This window comes from Lynx canadensis, chromosome D3, assembly GCF_007474595.2.
Source record: "Lynx canadensis isolate LIC74 chromosome D3, mLynCan4.pri.v2, whole genome shotgun sequence".
Classification (NCBI taxonomy): domain Eukaryota; kingdom Metazoa; phylum Chordata; class Mammalia; order Carnivora; family Felidae; genus Lynx; species Lynx canadensis.
Window position 1 is genome coordinate 25,350,570 of NC_044314.2, and position 26,616 is coordinate 25,377,185.

Sequence of the window (26,616 nt, forward strand, 5' to 3'; positions counted from 1 at the left end):
CTGTTCTGTTTGCTTCCATAAGTAGCCACTGTTCTTAGTCTCTTCTGTATCCTTCCCGAAGATGTTCATGCGATGCATATGCAGTTATGAGCACAGATTCTTATATCTCCCTGCAGTCACACAAAAGATGGGAAATTATACATACTCTTTTGAACTTTCTTCTTTTTCCAGTCAGCACCTTATCCAGGCAGCTTTTGTACACAAGCATTTAAAGAGCTTTCTCATTATGTTATGAGGATATTCAGATACCCCCAGATTTACCCCTCGAAAGTGTATTATTAGGTGGTCGTTAGTGAATTCACACAAGTTGTGAAACTGTCATTACCATCTAATTATAGGACTCCTATTGCCCCTTTGTGATATGAATTAAAATATTTTTTTCCCTAAATTTGCCTTTCTTTTTTTAAAGATTTGAATCTTTTAAGTAATCTCTACACCTGTGTGGGGCTCGAACCCACAGCCTTGAGGTCAAGAGTTGCAAGTTCTACCAACCAAACCAGCCAGGCGCCCCTCTAGATTTGCCGTTTGACTTGACTTATTTGCTTATAGCACGCCTTTTGTTTTGACGTGGTAAATTTTCAAAAACGACTTTTAAGAGTCTTAATTCATCCATCGTTTATAGCTTCTAGGCCTTCGGATGTATAAACTGACTCATTGTTAACATTTTTGACCCTTTCTCTTTCTACTTGCCTTCTTGCACATTTTGTTTGTAGCCCCACTGGCTTCTTTGGCGTTCCTTAAATATGCGAGGCATGTTCCTATCTCTGGGCCTTTGCATGTGCTTATCCCTCTCCCTGGCAGACTCTTCCTGTGCATCCTTGCTTTTTTCAAGTCTTTGCTCAAAAGTCAGCTTCGTGTTGAGTCTTCTTACTTAAAATTGTAACACATCTGTGATAGATTGTCAGTGGTTCCTCAAATTCATTCTTCTCTTTATTAGCATTTGGCTGGGCAGTGGTTGTCCAGGCAGAGATGACGTTTCTCAGGCTCGCCTGCCAGCTAGCTATGGGTGTACTGGAGGAATTGATATATACAGCTCTTACGTTATTTAAAAGAAATGACTCTCCTTGGAGGTGCACTTTTCTCCCTTCTCTCTGGTGGAAATGGTAACCAGAACAAACTTGGAAGCACATGCAAAGGGTGACAGAGCTTCCTTCCCGGCAGAGCCTTTGAGTGATCTTACTAAGTAGATCCTGCTTGATCTGACTGCTAAGTGGCAGAGAAATGAGCTTTGATCTGGTTTGAAACCTCATTTTGGACTTCTATAGTAGCAGCTTAGCCTCACTATTCCTTAACCACCCTAACCAGGTACTCCTTATCCAACCTTCATGCGTTATTTCTTCATGGCACTTACAACCTTTTCATTTACTGCACAGCATTTTTGTCTGTCCCTCTAAATAGAAGCACCAAAAGGCCTTCTTTAAAGCATGTTTTAAGAGAATCTTCCGTCTTGGCCCCTAGGATTTTCTTTTTTTTTTTTTTTTTTAAAGATTTAATCTTCTGATCTATTTGGGATTTCTTTTAGTATATAGGGTCTGAGGTGTAGATTCAGGTGTTTTTTTTTCCTTCTGAAGCAGACTGTGCAGTTGTCTGGACAGTACGTGTACCACTGTGTGTTTGGTATTGTACTGATGAAGTCCCATTCTTTTTTTTTTTTTTTTTTTGAAGTCCCATTCTTAACTTGTATAACAGTGATTTACAGATAAGAAGTGGCTACTCAGCTCTTCAGTAGATGCCTCACAAGAGAGATCATTGTGGTCTCCATCATGATCAAATCTGAGTGACTACAGGGTATTTGAAACTGTTTTTTAGTCTATGCAAAACAAAGAGACGCTAGATGCCCTTCTTTTCAGCATAGTTCCTTTTGGTTCTCTAAATCTTACATTTTTATTCATAGTAAATGGTGTATTGACATATGGGAAGTCTTGGTTTTGGCTCATAGTTATGGCTATTTTGGAAATCAGAATAGCAAATACTGTATGTGCTAGCTTTATCTTGAGTAAAAAGTTTTTACTGAAATGTGTATTTGCTTTGGATAGTCACTAAAAACTAGGTGTCTGTGTTAGAATGCTGTTTTGTTTCTTATGAAGGAACAAAATTTCTACGTACAAAGTCTTTCAAATATGCTTTCAACAACACAACAACAAAATATATGCTTCAATGAGACTGAATCTGTGACTCTGTGCCCTCAGCCAGTATTTAAAAGTGTAACTACTCTTTGATTGGCAAAGTGTGATGGTTAATTTTGTGTGACAGCCTAACTGAGCTGAGGGGTGCCTAGAGGTCAGACATGGTTTCATTATTTCTGGGTGTATCCGTGAGTGTGTTTCCAGAAGTAGTTAGCATTAGAATCAGTAGACTTAGTGAAGAAGATCATACTCACCCATGCTGGTGTCATCCAGTCCTTTGAGGGATGGATAAAGCACAAAGGTGGAGGAAGAGATAAATTTACTCTCTTCCTTTAGCCGAGACGTCCATCTTCTCATGTCCTTAGACATTGGTCCTCCTAGATTCTTGGGCCTTCTGACTTAGCCTGGGGTTTTTCTGGTTCTCAGGCCTTGGGTTTGGACTGGAACTGTACCAGGCTTTTCCTGGGCGTCCACCTTGCAGATGGCAAGTAATGGGCCCCTCAACTTCCATAATGTGTGAGTCAATCCTTCATAGTAAATCTCTTTTGTCTATATCTATTCCTATACTATTGATTCTCTTTCTCTGCAGAGCCCTAAGTAATACAAGTGTGGCTGACTCATTGCTGTGATCTGAATGCTTGTGTCCTTCCAAAATTCTTATGTTGAAACCTAACCTACAAGGTGATGGTATTTGGGGGGATGATTAGGTCATGCGGACAGAGCCCTCATGAATGGGATTGGTGCCCATGTAAAAGATACCCAAGAAAGCTTCCTTGTCCCCCTTCCACTGTGTGATGACACAGCAAAATGATGTTCACTGTCAGGGGCACCTGGGTGGCTCAGTCAGTTGAGCATCCGACTCTTGATCTCAACTCGGGTCTTGATCTCAGGGTCATGAGTTCAAGCCCCATATGGGGCTCCACGCTGGGCGTGGAACTTACTTAAAAAACAAGAATAAAAAAATTCAAAAAAGAAAAAAGGTCACTGTTTGTGAACCCAGAAAACCAGCTCTTATCAGACACTGAATTTGCAGGTGCCTTGATTGGGCCTTTGGAACTGTGAGAAATAAATTTCTGTGCTTTGTGAACCATTCAGTCTGTTAGTTTGTCAATTGCAATCTACAAGCACTAAGGCACTCTCTGCTAAATTGTTTTTCCCTAGTTACAAAGCTTTGTTACCTTTGATTGCTCACAGTGAAGTAAGAGGGGTATCATTAAGAAGACCTAATGTTAAAATGAGGTTAGACTTATCCTCAGACCATCATCACTATGATTTTGTTTCTCAAGGAAATTTCCCAGTAGGCACAGCCATTTGGGAGCAAACCATTTCTTATATTCATTTTCTTCATGCTCTTCCTATTTAAAAAGTTTAAATTAAAAATAATAAAATAGTCACCTGTAGTCTCATCTCTCAAGATTGCTTTTTTTATTTTTTGCCTGTTAGCACCTGCATGTATATTCCATTCATATAATACATAACGTTCTACCATCTTTGCTCAATATTATGTCGCGAGGCAAGTATTTCAGTAAAGTACGTCCCAGAAGCAGATGAGTAATGTGTTTTGTAAGGGCTAGCATAACCCTGATACTAAAACCTAACGAAACATTACATAAAAAGAAAGTTACAGACTAGTATGTCTTATCATGTAGGAGAAACATTTTTTTAAAAAAATTAGTAAATTGCACCCAGTAATATATGATAAGGGCATAGCATCATAAACAAGTGGGGCTTATCGACGAATGTGATATTGTTAAGACTTGAAAATCCATCAACATAATGCCATATTGGCAGAATAAATTAGAAAAGCCATATGAGTGTCTCAGTAAGTGTGGAAAAAGCATTGACTAAATTCAACATCCATTCATGAAAAAAAAAAACTTAGAAAACTAGGAATAGAAGGAACGTTTTCAGTACACGTAAATATGTGTAAAGTGATTGTCCATTTGCAGTGTTCTTGATTTAGGTTGATACACCATGAGTTCTAAATCTATAAGCCTGTCTTCTTTGATAGTCTTAGCCTTTTTTGCCCACGTTAAGCATACTGTCTGTCACTGAGCGCTATTAGTTTTATTTTGTTCCGTATCATTCAAGTCTGGTTGCTCTTTTCCATTCCTGTTGTCAGTGTTTTCATCGCGGTCCTCATAATGTTCTAGCTAGATAATTTATTGCATGTTTTTGTTTCCTGGGTTGGTCAAGTATTTCTCCGTGTCAATATGTCTCCCAACCTCTGATGCCCCCCTTTGTCCCACTGTCCCTGATTTTGGACACATGAGGCATAGGGTTGAATAGACCACATTCTTCAGTTCAAGGCTAACGGTCATCCCTGCTTCATGTTGAGGTCCATCTCTCCCTCCATTTGATATTCATCTGTTCATTTATTCCCATTTATCCCCATTCCGTGCTGCTCTTCTTTCCCGTAAACAGCCATTTAAATGTGTTTAATGCATTATTTTTATATGTATATGCTCAACTAAATGTTACATGTACATGTATTTTTAATGTACATAAATAGAATTGTTACAGAACTCATTCTGTTTACTTATTCCTCTCAGAACTGTTCTTAAACGTTACCCGTGACACTAATGAACATCTAGTCTGCTGCTGTTAAAGCTTTCATTGTGTGTATCCACCACATTTTACTTACCCAGTTCCTCAGTGATGGACACCAGGGCTTTCTCCAACTTTGCAACACCACAAGTAATGAATTGTTCATAGTTTGTTAGGATCAGGAGTGCAGGCACAGCTGGCGTGGTGCCTCTTGACTCAGATACCTCTTGAGGTTGTAGTTGAGCTATTGGTGGGGCTGTGGTCCTCGTCAGAAGCCTCAGCTAGGGAGGGAGAGACCTGCTTCTTGATTTCTCATTTGCTGTTGGCAGGATTCTGTTCCTCTAGGGAAATTGGACTGAGGGCCTCAGATCTTCACTGGCTGTTGACTGGAGGCCTCCCTTAGTTCTTTGCCAGGTAGACGTCTGCATATGTCAGCTCACAACAGGGTGGTTAGCTTCTCCCACAGAAAGTGAAAAAAAAAGAGCAAGAGAGGGTACCCAGCGCAAGCTATAGTTGCTTTGTAAGATAATCGCCCCTTGAAAGTGGTTAAAAGTGAGTTATTAGATTCAGCCTATACTCAAGGGGAGGCAGTACATAAGAGCATATGAGTAGCAGGAAGCAGGATTATTGGGGGTTGTCTTAGAGTTTGCCTAGCACAGTCCTCAGCCAGTTGCTGTGAATTTTTCTTTGGCATATATACATATTTGGGTCATGGGTTGCTCTCTAAAGATGACTTCTCTGGTTAATATTTTTATCAGCAGTACATGAGGGTTTATATATCATCATATGTCTGCCGGTACTTTGCTTTCTACAGCATAAGGGATATCACACTGTCTTAAACTGTTAATATATTTTGTTCTTATTTCCTAGTGGAGTTCTCACCTTTTTCTTGGCCATTTGCAGGAGTTGCTGGCAATATTCTAGATATTAGTTTCTTGTTGTTCTTCTCTGTATCAGCTGCCTGTTACCTTTGTCCAAGGTTTCATTTGTTGAGCAGTAATCCTGAATTTTGATGTGATTAAATGTATTTTTGGCTTTGTGGTTTGTGCTCTTAGGCTTTTATTTAAGAAGTCCTTTTTTTGTCCTTCTGTTAGAAACTTAGCGTACATTTTCTTGTGTTAACTTTAGCTTTACCATTCACCTCCAGGTCTTTAATCTGTCTGTAGTAGGTCTTTGATGGGGATCCATCATTGTTTTCTTTGTGAAATGAGCCAGTCTTCTGTACAATCTCTTCTGTCCTCATTGATTTGTGGATCCATCTTTACTGTATATTGTTTATGTCTACACCGCAGGTGTGAGCCATAATTTGGTTTGTAGGTGGATTTCTTTCGTTTGTCTGTTTCTTCGTGTGTGCAAACACCATGCTGTTTTTATTGTTACAGCTGCATAGCATGGCTTGATACCTGGTAGTGAAAGGCCCTCTCATCACTCTTCGTTTTCAAGGTTGACTTGGCCATGTTTACTCTTCCACAAAAAGTTATTTCATTTATTTTATTTTTTATATATACTTTATTGTCAAATTGGTTTCCGTACAACACCCAGTGCTCATCCCAACAAGTGCCCTCCTCAATGCCCATCACCCATTTTCCCCTTCCCCTGCCCCCCCCATCAACCCTCAGTTTGTTCTCAGTATTTAAGAGTCTCTTATGGTTTGCCTCCTTCCCTCTCTGTAACTCCCCCCCCTTCTCCTCCCCCCTGGTCTTCTGTTAAGTTTCTCAGGATCCACATAAGAGTGAAAACATATGGGGGCGCCTGGGTGGCGCAGTCGGTTAAGCGTCCGACTTCAGCCAGGTCACGATCTCGCGGTCCGTGAGTTCGAGCCCCGGTCGGGCTCTGGGCATGATGGCTTAGAGCCTGGAGCCTGTTTCCGATTCTGTGTCTCCCTCTCTCTCTGCCCCTCCCCCATTCATGCTCTGTCTCTCTCTCTGTCCCAAAAATAAATAACGTTGAAAAAAAAAATTAAAAAAAAAAAGAGTGAAAACATATGGTATCTGTCTTTCTCTGCCTGACTTATTTCACTTAGCATAACAACTCTCCAGTTCCATCCACATTGCTACAAAAGGCCATATTTCATTCTTTCTTATTGCCAAGTAGTATTCCATTGTATATATAAACCACAATTCCTTTATCCATTTGTCAGTTGATGGACATTTAGGCTCTTTCCATAATGTGGCTATTGTTGAAAGTGCTGCCATAAACATTGGGGTACAAGTGCCCCATATCATCAGCGCTCCTGTATCCTTGGGTAAATTCCTAGGAGTGCTATTGCTGGGTCACAGCATAGATCTATTTTTAATTTTTTGAGGAACCTCCACACTTTTCAGAGTGGCTGCACCAGTTTGCATTCCCACCAACAGTGCAAGAGGGTTCCCATTTCTCCACATCCTCTCCAGCATCTATAGTCTCCTGATTTGTTCATTTTAGCCACTCTGACCTGCGTAAGGTGATATCTCAGTGTGGTTTTGATTTGCATTCCCTGATGAGGAATGACGTTGAGCATCTTTTCATGTGCCTGTTGGCCATCTGGGTGTCTTCTTTAGGAAAGTGTCTATTCATGTCTTTGGCCCATTTCTTCACTGGATTATTTGTTTCTCGGGTGTAGAGTTTGGTGAGTTCTTTATAGATTTGGGATACTAGCTCTTTGTCTGATATGGCATTTGCAAATATCTTTTCCCATTCCATTGGTTTGCCTTTTAGTTTTGTTGATTGATTACTTTGCAGTTCAGAAGGTTTTTTATCTTGATGAGGTCCCAATAGTTCATTTTTGATTTTAATTCCTTTGCCTTTGGAGATGTGTCAAGTAAGAATTGCTGTGGCTGAGGTCAGAGAGGTTTTTTTCCTGCTTTATCCTGTAGGGTTTCCTGTCTCACATTCAGGTCCTTCACCCATTTTGAGTTTATTTTTGTGAATGGTGTAAGAAAGTGGTCTAGTTTCATTCTTCTCCATGTTGCTGTCCAGTTCTCCCAGCACCATTTTTTAAAGAGATTGTCTTTTTTCCATTGGATATTCTTTCCTGTTTTGTCAAAGATTAGTTGGCCATACATTTGTGGGTCCAATTCTGGAGTCTCCATTCTATTCCATTGGTCTGTGTGTCTGTTTTTGTGCCAATACCATGCTGTCTTGATGATTACAGCTTTGTAGTAGAGGCTAACGTCTGGATTGTGATGCCTCCAGCTTTGGTTTTCTTCTTCAATATTACTTTGGCTATTTGGGGTCTTTTGTGGTTCCATACAAATTTTAGAATTGTTTGTTCTAGCTTCAAGAAGAATGCTAGTGCAATTTGATTGGGGATTGCATTGAATGTGTAGATTGCTTTGGGTAGTATTGACATTTTAACAATATTTATTCTTCCAATCATGAGCATGGAATGTTTTTCCATTTCTTTGTATCTCTTCTTCAATTTCCTTCATAAGCTTCCTATAGTTTTCAGCATACAGATCTTTTACATCTTTGGTTAGGTTTATTCCTAGGTATTTTATGATTCTTGGTGCAATTGTGAATGGGATCAGTTTCTTTATTTGTCTTTCTGTTGCTTCATTCTTAGTGTATAAGAATGCAACTGATTTCTGTACGTTAATTTTGTATCCTGCGACTTTGCTGAATTCACGTATCAGTTCTGGCCGACTTTTGGTGGATTCTGTTGGGTTTTCCATGTAGAGTATCATGTCATCTACACAAAAAAGTGTAAGTGTATCATGTCATCTACTACAAAAAGTGAAAGCTTGACTTCATCTTGCCAATTTCGATGCCTTTGATTTCCTTTTGTTGTCTGATTGCTGATGCTAGACCTTCCAACAGTATGTTAAACAACAGCAGTGAGAGTGGACATCCCTGTCATGTTCTGATCTCAGGGGGAAAGCTCTGTTTTTCCCCATTGAGGATGATATTAGCTGTGGGCTTTTCATAAATGGCTTTTATGATGTTTAAGTATGTTCCTTCTATCCCGACTCTCTCGAGGGTCTTTATTAAGAAAGGATGCTGTATTTTGTCAAATGCTTTTACTGCATCGACTGACAGGATCATATGGTTCTTGTCTGTTCTTTTATTAATGTGATGTATCACATTGATTGATTTGCAAATATTGAACCAGCCCTGTAGCCCAGGAATGAATCCCACTTGATCATGGTGAATCATTCTTTTTATATGCTGTTGAATTCGATTTGCTAGTATCTTGTTGAGAATTTCTGCATCCATATTCATCAGCGATATTGGCCTGTAGTTCTCTTTTTTGCTGGGTCTCTGTCTGGTTTGGGAATCAAAGTAATGCTGGCTTCATAGAATGAGTCTGGAAGTTTTTCCTTCCCTTTCTATTTTTTGGAACAGCTTGAGAAGGATAGGTATTATCTCTGCTTTAAATGTCTGGTAGAATTCCCCAGGGAAGCCATCTGGTCCTGGATTCTTATTTTTGGGGAGATTTTTGATAACTGATTCAATTTCTTCGCTGGTTATGGGTCTGTTCAAGTTTTCTGTTCCTTCCCGTTTGAGTTTTGGAAGTGTGTGGGTGTTTAGGAATTTGTCCATTTCTTCCATGTTGTCCAGTTTGTTGGCATATAATTTTTCATAGTATTCCCTGATAATTGCTTGTATTTCTGAGGGATGGGTTGTAATAATTCCATTTTCATTTGTGATGTTATCTGTTTGGGTCCTCTCCCTTTTCTTTTGAGAAGCCTTGCTGGAGGTTTATCAATTTTGTTTATTTTTTCAAAAAACCAACTCTTGGTTTCATTGATCTGCTCTACTGTTTTTTTTAGATTCTATGTTGTTTATTTCTGTTCTGATCTGTATTATTCTCTTCTTCTGCTGGGTTTGGGGTGTCTTTGCTGTTCTGTTTCTATTTTCTTTAGGTGTGCTGTTAGATTTTGTATTTGGGATGTTTCTTCTTTCTTGAGATAGGCCTGGATTGCAATGTATTTTCCTCTCAGGACTGCCCTCGCTGTATATCATAGCGTTTGGACTGTTGTATTTTCATTTTCATTTGTTTCCATATATTTTTTAATTTCTTCTCTAATTGCCTGGTTGACCCATTCATTCTTTAGTAGGCTGTTCTTTAACCTCCATGCTTTTGGAGGTTTTCTGGACTTTTTTTCCTGTGGTTGATTTCATGTTTCATAGCATTGTGATCTGAAAGTGTGCATGGTATGATCTTAATTCTTTTATACTTATTAAGGGCTGTTTTGTGACCCAGTATATGGTCTATTTTGGAGAATGTTCCATGTGCACTCGAGAAGAAAGAATATTCTGTTGCTTTGGGATGCAGAATTCTAAATATATCTTTCAAGTCCATCTAGTCCAATGTATCATTCAGGGCCCTTGTTTCTTTATTGATTCTCTGTCTAGATGATCTATCCATTGCTATAAGAGGAGTATTAAAGTCTGCTGCAATTACCACATTCTTATCAATAAGTTTGCTTATGTTGTGATTAATTGTTTTATATATGTGGGGGCTTCCGAATTTGGTGCATAGACATTTATAATTGTTAGCTCTTCCTGATGGATAGACCCTGTAATTATTATATAATGCCCTTATTCATCTCTTGTTACAGCCTTCAATTTAAAGTCTAGTTTGTCTGATATAAGTATGGCTACTCCAGCTTTCTTTTGGCTTCCAGTAGCATGATAGATAGTTCTCCATCCCCTCACTTTCAAGCTGAAGGTGTCCTCAGGTCTAAAATGAGTCTCTTGTAGACAGCAAATAGATGGGTCTTGTTTTTTTTATCCATTCTGATACCCTGCGTCTTTTGGTTGGAGCATTTAGTCCATTTACATTCAGTGTTATTATTGAAAGATACGGGTTTAGAGTCATTGTGATATCTGTAGGTTTCATGCTTGTAGTGGTGTCTCTGGTACTTTGTGGTCCTTGCAACATTTCACTCACAGAATCCCCCTTAGGATCTCTTGTAGGGCTGTTTAGTGGTGATGAATTCCTTCCATTTTGTTTGTTTGGGAAGACCTTTATGTCCCCTTCTATTCTGAATGACAGACTTGCTGCATACAGGATTCTCGGCTGCATATTTTCTCTGTTCATCACATTGAAGCTTTCCTGCCATTCCTTTCTGGCCTGCCAAGTTTCAGTAGATAGGTCTGCTACTACCCTTATGTATCTATCTTTGTATGTTAAGTCCTGTTTATCCCTAGCTGCTTTCAGAATTCTCTCTTTATCCTTGTATTTTGCCAGTTTCATTATGATATGTCATGCAGAAGATCAATTCAGTTATGTCTGAAGGGAGTTCTCTGTGCCTCTTTGGATTTCAATGTCAGGCTTGTCTTTCATTCAGTTGAAGGAATAAGAACAAATAGGATTGCATTTTACGTGGTTAATATTTACGACAGTTAAATGTCAGGAAAGAGAATTTTTCTATAGTACTTTAAAAGTAAGATTTCTGATTAGAACTGAGATTTATCCATTATGTAATAATGTAAATTGCATGGACCTCTTGTGTTGTTTTGTATACTTTGCTTTTAAAAGAGATTTCTGTCAGTAATAACCCCTTAAAATATCTGGTAGAATTTAAGCGTGCCCAATTCTAGAATCAGGTCATATTTAATTTGTTTAATGAGCCTCACTTAAGTTAAGTGGGTTTTGTTTTTGTTTTGTGTTTGTTTTTGTTTTTTTTTTTTTTTTTGGATTTCCATGCACATTTTAGTTCTGTCAGAATATTTTGATATTCTTTCGGAGCTGTTACTCTTTTTGTTGTGTTGTTGAGATCTCCACTTTCCTCATCTGTTCCTGTTCCCCGTGATCATCATGTTTAAATTTTTGCAGTAACTGAAGATTACTTAATGCGTTTATTCTTTTTTGTGCTTCCTCCTCAGCCAAAACCTTGTTCCTTTTTCTTGACCTAAGACTTATTTCTAAAGAGAGTTAATGATCTTGGAGGACAGGAGTAGTCCTTCCATAATAGAAGTATGCTTAATAAAACAGGAATAATTTGTTCACTGTCCTTATTTTGCTGAACATACAGAGGTGGCCTTATGGAAGCAGACACTAGAGATGGGGGGCTGTAAGGTATACATTGTTCTGATTGTTAAGTGATTATCAACACGAAAAGGCATTGTTTTCTTCCCTGCACTGTGACTTACTCTTAAATTTGACAATCTGAATATTGGGTTTCTGCATTATAACCAAACAGGGATGAACCTAAGGTTTTAGGGGTTTATCTTCAAAGCAGAACATTGCTGCTAACTGTTTCCATTCTACAGTAATAGACTTGTCATTCAGCAGGAGATTGGAACTGGAAAATAGGAAAGTAATGGGATGCCTGACCCGAGTACAAAAGCTAATGGTTGGGAAAAGCTTTCCTATTGCCTGACTTAATTTTTAGGTAAAACACATTAGTGTTTCTTTGTAACCTAGAAATGTATTGAATATTTAGATTGAGTTTTTAATGTATACTTTATGTAGAAAAGAGCAGTCCTAATCTTCCAAAGTGATCATTATTCTGTTTGCTTCCTGTTTCTGCAGAGATATTACATATGAAATCTCAGTAGAAGCTGTATCGACAATGGTGGTTTTCCTTTCTTGCCAACTCTTCCACAAGGAGGTTTTGCGACAGAGCATCAGTCACAAGTATTTGATGCGAGGTCGATGGTATGTTTCTATTTTACATTTTTCTACCTTCTTTTTTTTTTTTTTTTTATTGTACAAATCTCTGTCTCAGGTCTTGTCCTCTAACCTTAACGTTGTCCCAGATGTCATTCTGTCCACACTCCAAACCCCACGCATAAGTAACCCACTTCTGCTTTCCTGTTTAAACTGCCCATCCTCCCCGCCCCTTTCGTCCCCCAGCTTCTTACCTTCTCAAGTGGTTTCTTTGTAGAAATGAAACGTAGCAGTCCTCCTCCTTCTTCCTTCTGCGTCATTCTCCATGTGTAAGCACCCATCAGTCATGTCTGTCTGCCGAAGTTGTTTTCAGTCTCCCCCTCTCACTAGTCCCGTTGAAACGACCATCATCTCTGCCCTGTCACCCTGTGTCTGGACTACTCCGGCAGCCTCTTAGCTGACGGTTCCTACTTTCACGTGGTCACAGACACTTACTGTGTGGCAACCATGTGCCAGACATGTGTTAGGATGGGGGGCTCTGCTCTTGAGCAGAAACTTACAGTTTCCTAATGGGGGGCTGGGAGTAGATACAAAATACACACACACACACACACACCTTCTATTGACACAGTCTTCACAGAACTTGAGATTGTAAAACAGATACAAACCAAGTAGCTTTGATGGAAGTTCTCAGAGAGTGGGAGCTCTGTCTTTCTCATCTCGTCCTTGCTGCCTTGGTTGTCTGTGTGTCACCTTGCTCCTTGAGTATCCTGTGGCACAGCCATAGAATCCCTTAGGGCTCTTTGGAACCTATTTGAAAACCGCTGATGATAGAGAAGGAGCCTGGGCTTTGGCTCAGGATTCTATTACAGAGTTTTCTCTAGATGGCAGGAATTGATTTATCACCTTAATTTGTGGACACATATCCCTTTTCACCTGCGTTCTCTCCCTTCTCCTCTCATTCCATTACTTTAAAGCAAAGGGTGTTAACATCTAAACCACTTGTATGCATATGTGTCTTGTGTGTGCATGCATAAATTGAATGATTTCATACTTAAAATGTGTAGTCTTTTGTATTAATGCTTTCTTAATTCTTGTGTTTCCCTACTGATTCTATGGTACTATCTCCCTTCAAGCACCAGGTACCGTATAATACCCTGAATTAATAGTATCTCACCTGTTATATGGGATTACCAGTAAGGTAACTGAAGCTCAAGAATTGAAGTGATTTGACCAACAACTGTGGCATAGAAACAGGAAAACCAGAATTGAGCCTCAAGTCTGATCTCAAAGCCCACGATCTTCACCGTTATGTGACAGTGCTAGGTTCCTTCGAAGTGTTAATCCCTTTAATAGATTCTGTAGATTCTGTTTATTGTTACACAAAGTCAGGCGACTTCCACGGGTTTGATTTTCTTCTTTTTTTTCTTTTTGTGTAGTCTTCCATACACCAGCAAACTTGTGAAAACCCTATTGTATAACTTTATCAGACAAGAGAAGCCGCCCCCTCCAGGAGCACACGTTCTCCCACAGCAGTCCGATGGGGGCGGACTGCTGTATGGACTGGCATCCGGAGTAGCAAGTAAGTCTGATCAGGTTTTGTCAGTTCTCCGGCGTAGATAGAGTTTGTCTAATCGGCATAAGAAACTGCGTTTGCTTGGCTGCCACTACTGATGGTTACGTCGGCCCTGTGCAGCTGGCTGAATGCGAAATACCGGAAGTAACTGAACATATTTTGTCCATTTAGTGCAGCGATTAAAGCGGTGAAATATATGCAAATAACGAATAGATTGTGTACCCGTAAAACACCACTTTCCAAGAATAATGTTTATAAATACGCATATTGCGTGCGTTTTAGCTGCACAGTATTACACAGTTAAGGTCTTGGAAACCTTTTACTGCTGTGCTGTATGAGGAGACACTGCTGTTTTAGAGGCTTTATTGGTCAGGATCTAACGTGACTAATTAGGTGTAGTTTTCTTGTTAGACTCTGTGTTTTATTCATTCAGTGACAAATGAGCACATTTTGAAGAATTTTGTATTGAATTCTGGAGTGGCACAAACACGGGTTTTATCAGACTGGAAGCAGATTTCATTAACTGAGGGAAACCTTTCCCTCCCAGACAGTGAAGCCTCATTTCCGGTTCACGGTGTCGGGCGTGAAGACCCTGGGAGTGGCAGCAGGAGCTCCGGTCCTTTCTCTAGTTAGCGTGGCGGGCCCGTGTCGTGTGAAGTCACGGAACCCGACCTTCTGCTTTATTCTGAAGGAGAATCAGAAACCAGGCTGGCAGTGCGGCAGCTGTAGGGTCTGCAGGCGCCTCTTACTAAAGCAGCCTCGTAGGCCGTCCTTGCGTAGTGCAGGGCTCGGCTGTTTGAAGGAACTCTACGTCGAGCCCAGTCCCACGGCCAAATCCTGGCTGCAGCGTGCCCTCCACACCTCGAGGGATAGCAGTTTGATGTGGAAGTGTAGTCCCGCTTGGTAATGTACTAGGTAATGAGTCTTGGGAAGGTCTTTGGGTTGAAAGACCTCTGTTGGGCACCTGACTGGCTCAGTCAGTTGAGCATCCGACTTCAGCTCAGGTCATGATCTCGCGGTTCACAAGTTCGAGCCCTGGAGCCTGCTTCCAATTCTGTGTCTCCTTCTCTCTCCGCCCCTCCCCTGCTCATACTCTGTCTCTCTCTCTCTCAAAAATAAATAAAACATTAAAAACATTTTTTTTTTTTACAGACCTCTGTTGACTTTTGGAATTGATCTCTGGGCCAGGCTTTCCAGATTTGCCTTCCTTTGATTTCTTTTAACACTGTGGGTTGAATTACGTTTTTGCTCCCTCCTAGCTCTGTCCTCCATGCTGAGCAGGCTCCCTAGCATGCCAGACCCGCCGAAGTTCGTTCTCTGCTTTGCTCCTACCCGCTGCCCTCGTTTCTGATGGGGAGGCATTCATGGCTTCCGAACGCAGCATAGCACTGGCTTCTCGTGTTTTCTTTTTTCGATCATTAAACTGGTATGAGGTTATAAAAGCTGAATATTTTCCATTACTTCAGTATGGTTGGGGATTTGGGGTGGGGGGGGGGAGAGATAGTATAAGTTCATTAACTGCTTTCTTCGAAACAATGCCAATTCTTTGCACTTTTCTGTTTTTTTTGTTTGTTTTTTAAGGGCAAACATAGATTTGTGTGCAGTGTTTAGTTTTTCTTGGAGTTATGTGTCGTCAGAAGAATGTCCAGTATGGGAATGTGGTGTCATCAGTACCAGGTGCCAAAAACCTTTTAAACTTTAGAGCTGTTTCTACCTAGTTAGCAGTGTATCAGAAGGAAGTCCCTTAATTTCCCTAGCTTCTGGTTTTTTTGTCTGTTGAAGGAGAAGGTCGGAATAGATGATCTCTGAGGTTATTTCCATATAACTTGCAATGGTTCTATGGCCTTTCTTCTCACCACTAAAAAATTTAACATTCAGAGTCAGGGGGAGAGGTGGCAGTGAAAAAAATTTAATATTCATTTAAGGGCATTAAAATGGACTTAAGATTTTTAGTGTGCTATAGTCACAAGACATTTTACGTACCTTCTTACGTCTTCATGAGATTAGTCATATAAAGGTATAAATCATGATGGAGTGATTATTCATTATTTCACAGCAGGTGACTCAAAGGATTACAAAAAAACAGCAAAAGGATGTTCTCTTCCTAAAAAGTACAGCTATTTATTGTGGGCAAAAAGGATAAGAAAGGAAAAATAGTCATGTAATTTTGAATTAAGCCACATTCTGTGAAAGTCAGTCAGGTTTACAAGAACATTTGACTTCAGTTGTATGACCACTTTTGAATATCTTTCGGTTGGTAGTTAAGGAATTTCTTACTTTTTTTTTTTTTTAAGTTTATTTATTTATTTTGAGAGAGGGACCCAGAGAGAGAAAGTAGGGGAGGGGTCGAGAGAGAGGGGGAGAGAGAGAATGCTAAGCAGGCTCTGCACCAGCAGTGCAGAGCCCGATGCAGGGTCCGAACTCCCAAAGTGTGAGATAATGATCATGATCTGAGCTGAAGGTGGGGTGTTTAACTGACTGAGCCACCCAGGTGCCCTGGGAATCTTCTTACTTTAGCATCAGCTTAAGAAAAATATGACTTGGAAGCTCCTCCCTGAAAAAAAAAATACTCCAAAGCCAAATATAAACTCTTTTGGGTGACATTTATCTTCACTGGGATTGAGTTTTTCCTGATTATAGAAAGCCATTTCCTGTCACAGCAGTGTACGTACGGTAGGTTTGACTTGATTAATTTCCTTTGAAACCGAGCGCCTTATTTTGGAAAACTTTATAGCTTTGGATAGTGAAGTTTTGTTGGCACTAGCAGGGAAGAAGAGCTTGCTCGTGCTAGGTGAGCGGTGAACCACACATCTGGACCCTCACAGGAGTTAGGCAAGGCCTTCTCAGGTTTATCCTCACTTTTTCAGATTTATTTTTAGTTATTCTACTGTTGTATTTGTTTCTCAGACTCTAGCCATAACTCTGTTACTCTTTACATGCCTTACACTTTCTCCCTTTCATGTCCTTTCTTGGATTATCTCTTCCACCTACGATCCTGTTTCCTCCTCTCTGACTTTTTTCTGCCTGTCCATCCATTAAGTGCTGTCTCAGGTACCACTTCCTCCACGAAGATTTCCTGTTCTCTCCTAGCCAGGGGTGATCTTTTCCTGTGGCGTACTTAGCACTGTGCTTTGTGTTACGATTACTGTGTATAGACATCACCTCCACACCTGGGCTCTACACGCAATACAATGAGAACTAACATGTATATAACACTTGAGAGGTCATAGAACAACTTCTTTTGTATTTCACTTTATTCTTGTAGCAACCTTGTCAAACACATGATTTCACCTTTTTAATGTGATTGATGAAGAGGTGTTCCTGGTTATCATCTAAGATCACATAGGAGGTGATGTTGGTTTGCACTTGAGCTCAGTTTCTTTGACTCCTGACCTTTGCTTTCTGGTCCTTTCTGATCACCACTTGAGTCCTGAGTACGTCAGCTGGTGCTTGACTTATGCGAGCATGTTCACTGCAGTCTCCAGCAGAGTGCCTTACGTTTGTGGATTGTCAATAGATTCTTGTTTGTAATTAAAGACTAACAGCTAATACCTTGTCTACATTCAAGATAGATGTGGATTCAGTTTATAATAACACGTCTATCGTTTATTGAATGCCTTCTGTTTTGCAGTCACTTTATTATTATCTTTTTCTTCTCCAATTTTTATTTAAATTCTAGTTACTTAACATATACTGCAATATTGGCTTCAGGAGTAGAATTCAGTGATTCATCACTTACATACATCACCCAGTTCTCATCACAACAAATGCCCTCCTAAGTACCCATCACTCATCTAGCCCATCCCCCACCCACCTCCCACCATCAATCCTCAGTTTGTTCTCTATCTTTAAGACTCTCTAATGGTTTGTTTCCCTCTCTTTTATCTTTTTATCCCCCATCCCATATGTTCATCTGTTTTGTTTCTTAAGACATATGAGTGCAATCATATGGTATTTGTCCTTCTCTGATTGACTTATTTCACTCAGCATAATACACTCTAGCTCTGTCCACGTCATTGCATGTGGCAAGCTTTCATTCTTTTTGAAGGTTGAATAATATTCCTGTGTGTGTGTGTGTGTGTGTGTGTGTGTGTATATTTATCCATTCATTTCCAGTCACTTTAGTAGCTAACTTACATACAGTTACAGTAGCTGACTCACCTCCTCTTTATTTTGTAACATTTTATTGTGGAAAATTTCAAAGATGGATAAAAGTAGGGAGATTGGTAGAATGAATCCCCACCTATCCATAACCCATCTTTAAGAATTATCAGTACTTTGCTATTTTTTCCTCATCTGCTTCTTGTTCTTTTTAAAAAGCTTTATTTGGAAATAAGTTCATACATGTATAAAAGTTCAAAAACTAAAGGTGTTATAAAAAATGATATAGTATACAGATTGATTTATTATTAACATTTTATCCTATTAGTTTTGTATCTCTATTCTCTCCCTCCTCCTCTCCCATTCTACACACACACACACACACACACACACATACACACACACAGTGGTTTTTTTTTTTTTTTTAACCATTTGAGGGTAAGTTACATGCATTGTGACCCTTTATCTCTAAATATTTGAATGTGTATTTCCTGAATACCACAAAAACTAAAGGTATTATAAAAAATGATATAGTATACAGATTGATTTATTATTAACATTTTATCCTATTAGTTTTGTATCTCTATTCTCTCCCTCCTCCTCTCCCATTCTACACACACACACACACACACACACACATACACACACACAGTGGTTTTTTTTTTTTTTTTTTTTTTTAACCATTTGAGGGTAAGTTACATGCATTGTGACCCTTTATCTCTAAATATTTGAATGTGTATTTCCTGAATACCACAAAAACTAAAGGTATTATAAAAAATGATATAGTATACAGATTGATTTATTATTAACATTTTATCCTATTAGTTTTGTATCTCTATTCTCTCCCTCCTCCTCTCCCATTCTACACACACACACACACACACACACACATACACACACACAGTGGTTTTTTTTTTTTTTTTTTTTTTTAACCATTTGAGGGTAAGTTACATGCATTGTGACCCTTTATCTCTAAATATTTGAATGTGTATTTCCTGAAAGGGGATATCTCTTACACAACCTCAGTACACTTACCAACTTCAGTAAATTCAGTATTCAGCCACCCTTAAAAACAAATGTTTATTTCTTTGTCAGTAAAACTTAAGAAATGGAGATTTCCTCTGTATTCTGAAATCTACTTTATTAATACAGTATCATTTGGGTTGCACCTAAATTGGATTTTTACAGTTAGGTGTTCTTGTCACCATGCTGCTAACAACTTCTCTATCTCAGACTAACTGCTCCATGATGCAGCCCCCACACCTTTCTCCTTTCTGTTTATTATTGGTCCTGTAGTATGCAGTGAGTGTTTGGATGATGTTTGAATAGAAGATAATAAATAACTGGAGGAATTATTATTATCTTTTAATGACCACTAGTAAGTTTTTTCCATAGTTAACGAGAGCAGTGAAAATTACTTGTATGGATTTTGTTCTTTTTTAAAAAAGTTGTTTGCACACGTGTCAAGTGTGGTTTCTGTCTTTCCCTGGAAGTGGTTAGGGTCAGTCGTACATTAATAAAATACTTTACCTGGCAGCGACTGTGATACATGCCAACAAGCCTCTTCATAATTTTGCAGTACAAGAAATCATGGTTTCCTTCCTCTTTATAGCTTTTTAGCTTAGATGTTTCTCTAAAATGCTGACAAAATGGAAGAAGAACCAACTGATACATCACTTTACCGTTTCCAAAAGAATGCTAGAATTTTAATTAACGTATCCTTTAATGAATCGTAAAATTCCAAGATTAGGAGAAGCGAGGCTAAAGGTCAGCAGGGGACTTCTCAACATTAGCAGTCCATCTGGCATAATTAAAAAAAGTGCATGCACATGCGCTTACACCCTTTAATTTCTAAGTCATTACACATGTGCTTGGGCCCTGTCATAGACATTTTCAAGAAGCATTCTAATATAGCTGGTCCATTTCAGCACCACTCACTTGGTCTGGGTCCCTTTCCCGTGCTTGGATCTATTTTGCTGTGGGCCCGTCATTACACAGTTGAGCTGGTACTATTACCTACTGAGGAATATATTGTTGTCAGGCAGCTCTGATGGTTTTAACTGACCTTCTGCTCTTGTGTTATCTTGGTTTCTCTTCTTGTTCTCTTCATTGTTTTCTGTTGCTGATGAGGTTCATTGTATCAGTTTATCCTGAAGTGTGACCATTCGTACAGTACTCCAGCACGAAATAGATTGGAGTCTAAACTCCCTGATTCTGGACATTGCATTTTTTTTTATTAATCTAGACTAAATGCTCATTAACTCTTTTAGCAGGTACTATTCAGTTACTAATGAGTTTTTGTTAGTTTGATCATCTCAGTCTTTTCTGTAGCTGCAACTTTATGTCCTGTCTTTCCCCTCCAGGTTTTATACATGCAATGTTCAGTGTGTCTCAAATATAGTTTTCTTAGGTATGGTATGATCCACAATTTTAACTAACGGTAATATTTGTGCTTATTTTCAGCCCTAGATTATCCTTAAACAGATATTTTGGGGCTTCCTCCTTTATTCATGGTTCTGTCCTTGGCACCATATTGAAAGCAGATTTACTCATTCTATGACGTTTCTTTATTTTTGAGAGGCAGAGAGAGACAGAGCACAAGTGGGGAGGGGCAGAGAGAGAGGGAGACCCAGAATCCGAAGCAGGCTCCGGGCTCTGAGCAGTCAGCACAGAGCCCAATGCAAGGCTCGAACTCGTTTGCTACAAGATCATGACCTGAGCCTAAGTGGGAAGCTTAACCGACTGAGCCACCCAGGTGCCCCCAGATTTACTCATTCTAATTCCTTTGTGGAAAGCAGGGTGTTTCTGTAGGTGGCACATGTTAAATAACAAAGAAAATTAATGTATTGAGGGCTCTTGTGACTTTCTACATAGACTCAATTTCATTTCCTGGAATCCCAGCGAGGATTAGCTGGGGCGGAGGTGGGGGACAAGAGCCTGGTTTTCCCAGACAGCAGACCTCAGAGTTGATGAGGATTCCCACAGTTTCTCCTGAGTTTTAGGACTTACCCACAAGGCTCTTCATGAAGCTAGAGCTCGTAGTCCCTTAGTGGCAAGAGGTGCTGGCCAGGCCTCTTGTGAGTTCACACCAGCGCCTTCCCCTCGCCTCATAGCTCCACTCTAGATTATACCACAGGGAGCTCTCAGCTGACTTTTCTCTCATTCCCGGAAGTCCTTGTGGATAAGGGTAGATTGCCAGAGCTTGATATTGAGAATCAGATGATTTGGAATGGAGTCCCAGGTCAGCGTGATCTTAGACAAGTTCTTTACCTCTTTGAATCTCATTATCCTACCACATAAGCCTGATCAACAAACAAGACTTTTTGTACCAGGTTATTGTGAAGAATAAATGAGGTATTGTATGTAAAATAACTTCTGAAACTATACAACATCTCTCCTCATCGAATAACTTTTTTTTAATCTGCATTGAAGCTCCTCTGCTTTTTGTTGAAGTCAAAATAATTTAAAAGAAGATACATTTAATTAGATGATGTGAGTGATCAGAAAATCTCTGATAAACTTATGGGAGTTTAAAATTTCAGAGAATATTTTGTCTTTTTGGTCTGTTCGTCAGACTTCAAAATTTATGTAAAAAATGTTTTGAAACACCACCCGTGTTTTTGCTCTTTCTCCAACTGGCTTTCCATTTTATGTGGTGCAAAATTTGGCCAATGACAGGCAGAAAGGAAAATCTGATTGTTAAATAGATATTGCCCACAAGAGATTTCTCCTTGCTTCCTAAATGAACTTGCCTTGACAACAATTGCTATGGTACCGCTTCTTATTCACTAATTTATCTGAAAAAAATACAGTCTCTTTTCGATAGTTTGTGAAACTAGCCAAAGACTTTAGTACAAAAAGACTTGATGCTGACTAACCCGTATTATAATAAATACTTAAGATGTTCAACTCATCAAAGGTATCAGTAGTATTGGTAGCCTTAGTTACAGTTAGTAAGGCAGTTGATACTTAGTTCTTACTTTACGCTGTAAGCATATCACCCTCCCCTGTTAAAGATGTTCTGCAAAGCCAGTGACGGAAGACACTTAACCTCTCTGATTGTGATGCGATGGAGCAGGGTATATGGTGATGACACATAGCTCACACAGCTATAATAAAATACCGTAGTCTGGATGGTTGAACAACAAACACTTGCTTCTTTCAGTACCAGAGGCTGGGAGGTCTAAGATCCAGGTGCTAGCAGATTTAATTCTTGGTGAGGGCCCTCTCCCTGGCCGTCTCCCTGGCGAGCTCTATTTTCACACGGTGGAGAGAGAAAGCTCTGGTGTGTCTTCCTCTTCTTGTAAGGGCGTTAATCCCGATGTAGGGTTTCCACCTTCGTGACCTCCTCTACACCTGATCACCCCCAAAGGCCTCCCCTTTTGTTACCATCGCATCGGGGGTTAGGGCTTCAATATATGAATTTGGGTGGGGGGACGCATTCAGTCCATAATAGGTATTAAGTGCTGAGATTCTGTTTGGGAGGCCGCTGGCCTCTTGTTTGTTGACAGCTAAGGCATCTCTAAGTGCCGGTCATTCTTTGTTTTAAACCACAGCCCTGCTTGTGGTGGGGCCAGAGCAGGCCAGTCGCAGCCTCTCCCGACCTCACAAATGTGTGTTTTGTTTTTTTAAAAAGGACATTCCAGAAGGTGTAAGGAGTCCCTCCAGAAATAATTCTGTGATTGAAACAGATTGTTTTCTTTTCTGATTTTGGAGGCCACCATTTACATTGTCCTTCGGAGGGATTGGCTCTAGATTTTGATAATCGGAATTGTGTAAGGGATGCAAGTGTGAGATTGGCTGTTGGTGTCAGGCAGACCTGGAACTCAATGCCAGTCCTGCTGTCTACCGACTAGGTGTTCGCTGTTAACCTCTCAGTAGTGACTCAGATCAGTCAGGGTAAAATGAGGATAGTACCTCCCTTTGTAGGACTGCCAAAGTGATCAAATGAGCAAAAGCGTAGGAAAGAGCCAGGCACCTAGCAGGTACACAAAAGTGGTCACTATTAGTAATGGATATTACATAGTAATATTTAAAAGATAACTTTTGTTTGAAAATTTTTTTTGAAAAAGGCCAGTGACCAAATAGTGATTTACAAGTTTACTCAGATTTCTAATGTAACTAAATTATGAAAATATCTGCCCTTTGGTATACACGTTAAAAAAAATTTTGTTTAATGTTAATTTATTTTTAAGAGAGAAAGAGATAGAGTGGGAGCAGGGGAAGGACAGAGAGAAAGGGAGACGCAGAAAGTGAAGCAGGCTCCAGGCTCTGAGCTGTCAGCACAGAGCCCGATGCGGGGCTCGAACTCCCGAACCATGAGCTCATGACTTGAGCCGAAGTCAGCTGCTTAACCAATTGAGCCACCCAGGTGCCCCCAGTTTACACATTTATAATAGAGATTTCAGATAGTCACTGGAAGAATTACTAATTACGCTGAATATTTAATATCGGGAGAAAGAAAAACATAACAGTTATTTAGTTTTCTTTTGGTTCTATCCTTAACTTCTTTGACCTTGTCTTTTCTTATATTTTCAAGCTTTTTACTTGCCTCTGATGCCTAAAAAAAGAGTTGAAGCAAGGAAGGGCTGACCTTGAACTTTCTTGTGTTTTCTCTTTATAAGACAAAGCTGTAATGTGATTATAACCGAGTATTTAATGTTTTGAAGAGCCAACCCTAATTAAATGTGTTCTCCCACACTGCACTTTCCGTCAAAGTACTGAGGTTTTACACAATAACTTCTGATATATGGCTTTTCCATTTGAATGAGCCATCAAAAATGTTTTTTTTTCCTTTGCTTGCGGTGATGGGTGTCCCAGCCAAATTGCAAGGCCAAAGTTGTGATTGTTTGTTTAGGCGGATGCTGTCGTAGAGAAATTAATAAAGTAGAATTTGAAGATTAAAACTCTTATCTCTCCTGGTTACTTTTATTGAGAAAGTTATTGAATCTGTTACGACAGGTATGCTATGCAGTGGTTGTAATTTATTTTATGTGATGGTTATTTTTCTCTTCAGTTTTGGCTTTTTCTGGGCTGACTCATTGCGAGAAAGAAAAACTACCGTAAGAGAAAAAGTATGTGGCCCTCAGAAACAGGCATAGTTGTGAAAACATTTCTAATGAAAGCGCTTTGAACTTTCAAGAAAAGGAAGTGCTTTGTAAATAAACAATAATTACATTCTCAGTTCATTTTTACTTGGAATGATTTGGTAGATTTTATATACCAGGTGAAAGAATGGCTTTTTTTTTTCACCCTCCTTTATTTTCAGGACTGAAACTAATTTTGTGGCTTATAAAGTAGAGTTAATTTCATTTTGCTGGTTCCTTGTGGTGGCTCCTTGCAGGGATACATGGAGTAGATAGGTCAGTATCCGCAATCCAAATGCCTGTGTGCAGTTGTAGGGTGGTAACAGGAGCGATTTCACTTTTAATTGCTCTCTGCAAAAAAGTATTTCCGGTTTTAGACTTTCTAAAAGGTGTTTCCTAAATGATATTCGTTGGAAGTAGTATGGTGTCAAACTACAGTTTTGGCTTCTCTCGTATTATCCTTGTAATTTGCTGACCACCGTGCCTGAAATGGCCGTCAAAGTCAGTGTGCCAGCCCTCTGTGCTCGTTTCCTTCTTAATAGTTGTGAAGGGAAGATCGGGGCCTCTTTTCTGTCACAGAGAGTTGGGAAGCAAATTCATTCGTATTCACCAGGAAGGTTATAGAATAAAGTAGTCAGTTTCTTTTCTTTTCTTTTTTTTTTTTCCACTGTTCGAAGCTTATTTGATATTTTAGTTGCTTGGTGTGACACTTAAGATAGTTGGTTGCATCGTTTGTAGGTAGATCTTTCTTTTCACATCATATGGCAACGTTCACTATGTTCTGACTTACACAGTACACAAAATAAGATCCTTTAGAGCAGTTACGCACAACACATGCAATGCTGAATTTAAACATTGGATCCCAGGATGTGATTGGCTGGAGAAAACAAAAGTTGCACGAGGCATGTTGGGTGAAGGATCCAGAAGTAAGTCATACAACACACAGTAAATGCACATCTGGTTTGAATAGCGAACTGCAGCATATTCATTATGGGCGGTGGTGTCTCTGAGGCAGTGGAACTGTTTCACGTTAACTGACTTGGGAAGACGCAAGATGGGTACCATCCAGCATCAGGATGTAGCCGCAAGGCTTTGTGAACCATTCCTATTTGTAACTTAGGAAACTGACGTTTTTCCTAGGCCATTTTTAACGTTATTACTTGAATAACAGAACACGATATACACAACCTCCAACTAAAAATCCCGTTGTAGTCTAGACGGTGATGTGGTACAACATTAGAAGACTCTAAAACTGCAGCTCTTTTTGGGTCCCCCAGAGTGTATCTGCACTCTTCTTCAAACGGGCCACTTCCTCGGGAGTCAGGGTCACCTTCACAGCGTCTGAGATTCCATTCTGTCCCAAGATGCAAGGAACACTAAGGAAGACATCATCTTTTATTCCATAGAGACCCTTAATCATGGTGGAAATCGGATGCACCCGCCTAAGATTCTTCATTATACTTTCTGCCAAATCTGCCCCAGACAGTCCAGTGGCCCAGGAAGTGTAGCCTTTCAGTTTGATCACCTCATAGGCACTGTCAGCCACCTGTTTGTGAACCTCTTTCCACTGTTCCTTATCTGCATCAGTGCCTGAGTCAGGGTGCAGATTCTTCAGGGAGACACCAGCAACATTTACTCCACTCCATACAGGCACACTGGAGTCTCCATGCTCTCCAAGGACCCACCCATGGCAGCTTACCGGGTGAACTCCCAGCCTTTCCCCCATTAGGTCACGGGACCGGTGAATCCAGATTGCAACCACTTCCAATAACACGGTTTTTGGGAAAGCCGCTTATCTTCCAAGCCGCATAGGTCAAGACATCCACTGGATTGGAAACAACAAGCAACTTGCAGTTTGGGTATTTTACAATATTAGGAACGATGAACTTAAAGCTGGTCACATTGCGCTGGACCGAATTAAGACGTGCCCTCCTGCTGACGTGCCCCAGCTGTGATAATAACCAGCTTGGAGTTTGCAGTCACGTTATAGTCTTTGCCAGAGAGTTTTTGGTGTTCTGAGGAATAGGCTGCCGTGCTAGAGATCCATCATCTCTCCCTTCAGTTTGTCTTCCATGACGTCAACAAGAGCAAGTTCACCTGCCAAGTCCTTCATTAAGATACTGACGGCACAAGCCATGCCAACAGCACCAACCCCAACGACTGTAATTTTATTCCGGGGGGTATGGTCTTCCTTAAGAAGATTCTGAATCAGTTGATCCTTGAGAGTTGCCATATCTAATTATCTCTGTAACCTTAGACTTAGAAGCAGAAGGAATCGGGAGTGCACCTCGGGCAGGCGGGCGTCGGCAGCATGTGGTGTTGGGTCCGGACTTGGTGGCAGCCGCTCCCGTACCAAAGCAGTCAGTTTCAAATGAGATCCTAGGAGTAAGTTTCCAAGGCTTGCTAGAAGTGATTTGATCTGCTTCTAAGACTTCTGTGACAGAATTTATAGTACTGTGAAATTTTAAAATATTAAAGAGCTAAAAAAAATAAGAATATTAAAGCTAGGGAATTTCCATTTTTGGGGAAGGCAAATCTTATTTGAAATATGAAGCAATTAAAATGGATTTGCTTTAAAACTTAAATTCTATCACAGTCAAGTGAGTGTAACTTTTATGAAGCAGCTGTTTTAACTTATGT

At 39.9% G+C, this 26,616-nt stretch overlaps 1 protein-coding gene and 1 pseudogene across 1 annotated transcript in view; one reads left to right on the forward strand and one right to left on the reverse strand.

The window, feature by feature from the left end:
• DYM (dymeclin) overlaps nucleotides 1-26,616 on the forward strand; it is a 350,411-nt gene that overhangs the window by 93,246 nt on the left and 230,549 nt on the right. Inside the window, 2 exon segments of the mRNA XM_030335687.1 lie at nucleotides 12,136-12,261; nucleotides 13,653-13,795. Of these exon segments, the coding sequence (XP_030191547.1) occupies nucleotides 12,136-12,261; nucleotides 13,653-13,795 (269 nt within the window).
• Nucleotides 25,223-26,209, reverse strand: LOC115527914 (annotated as a pseudogene).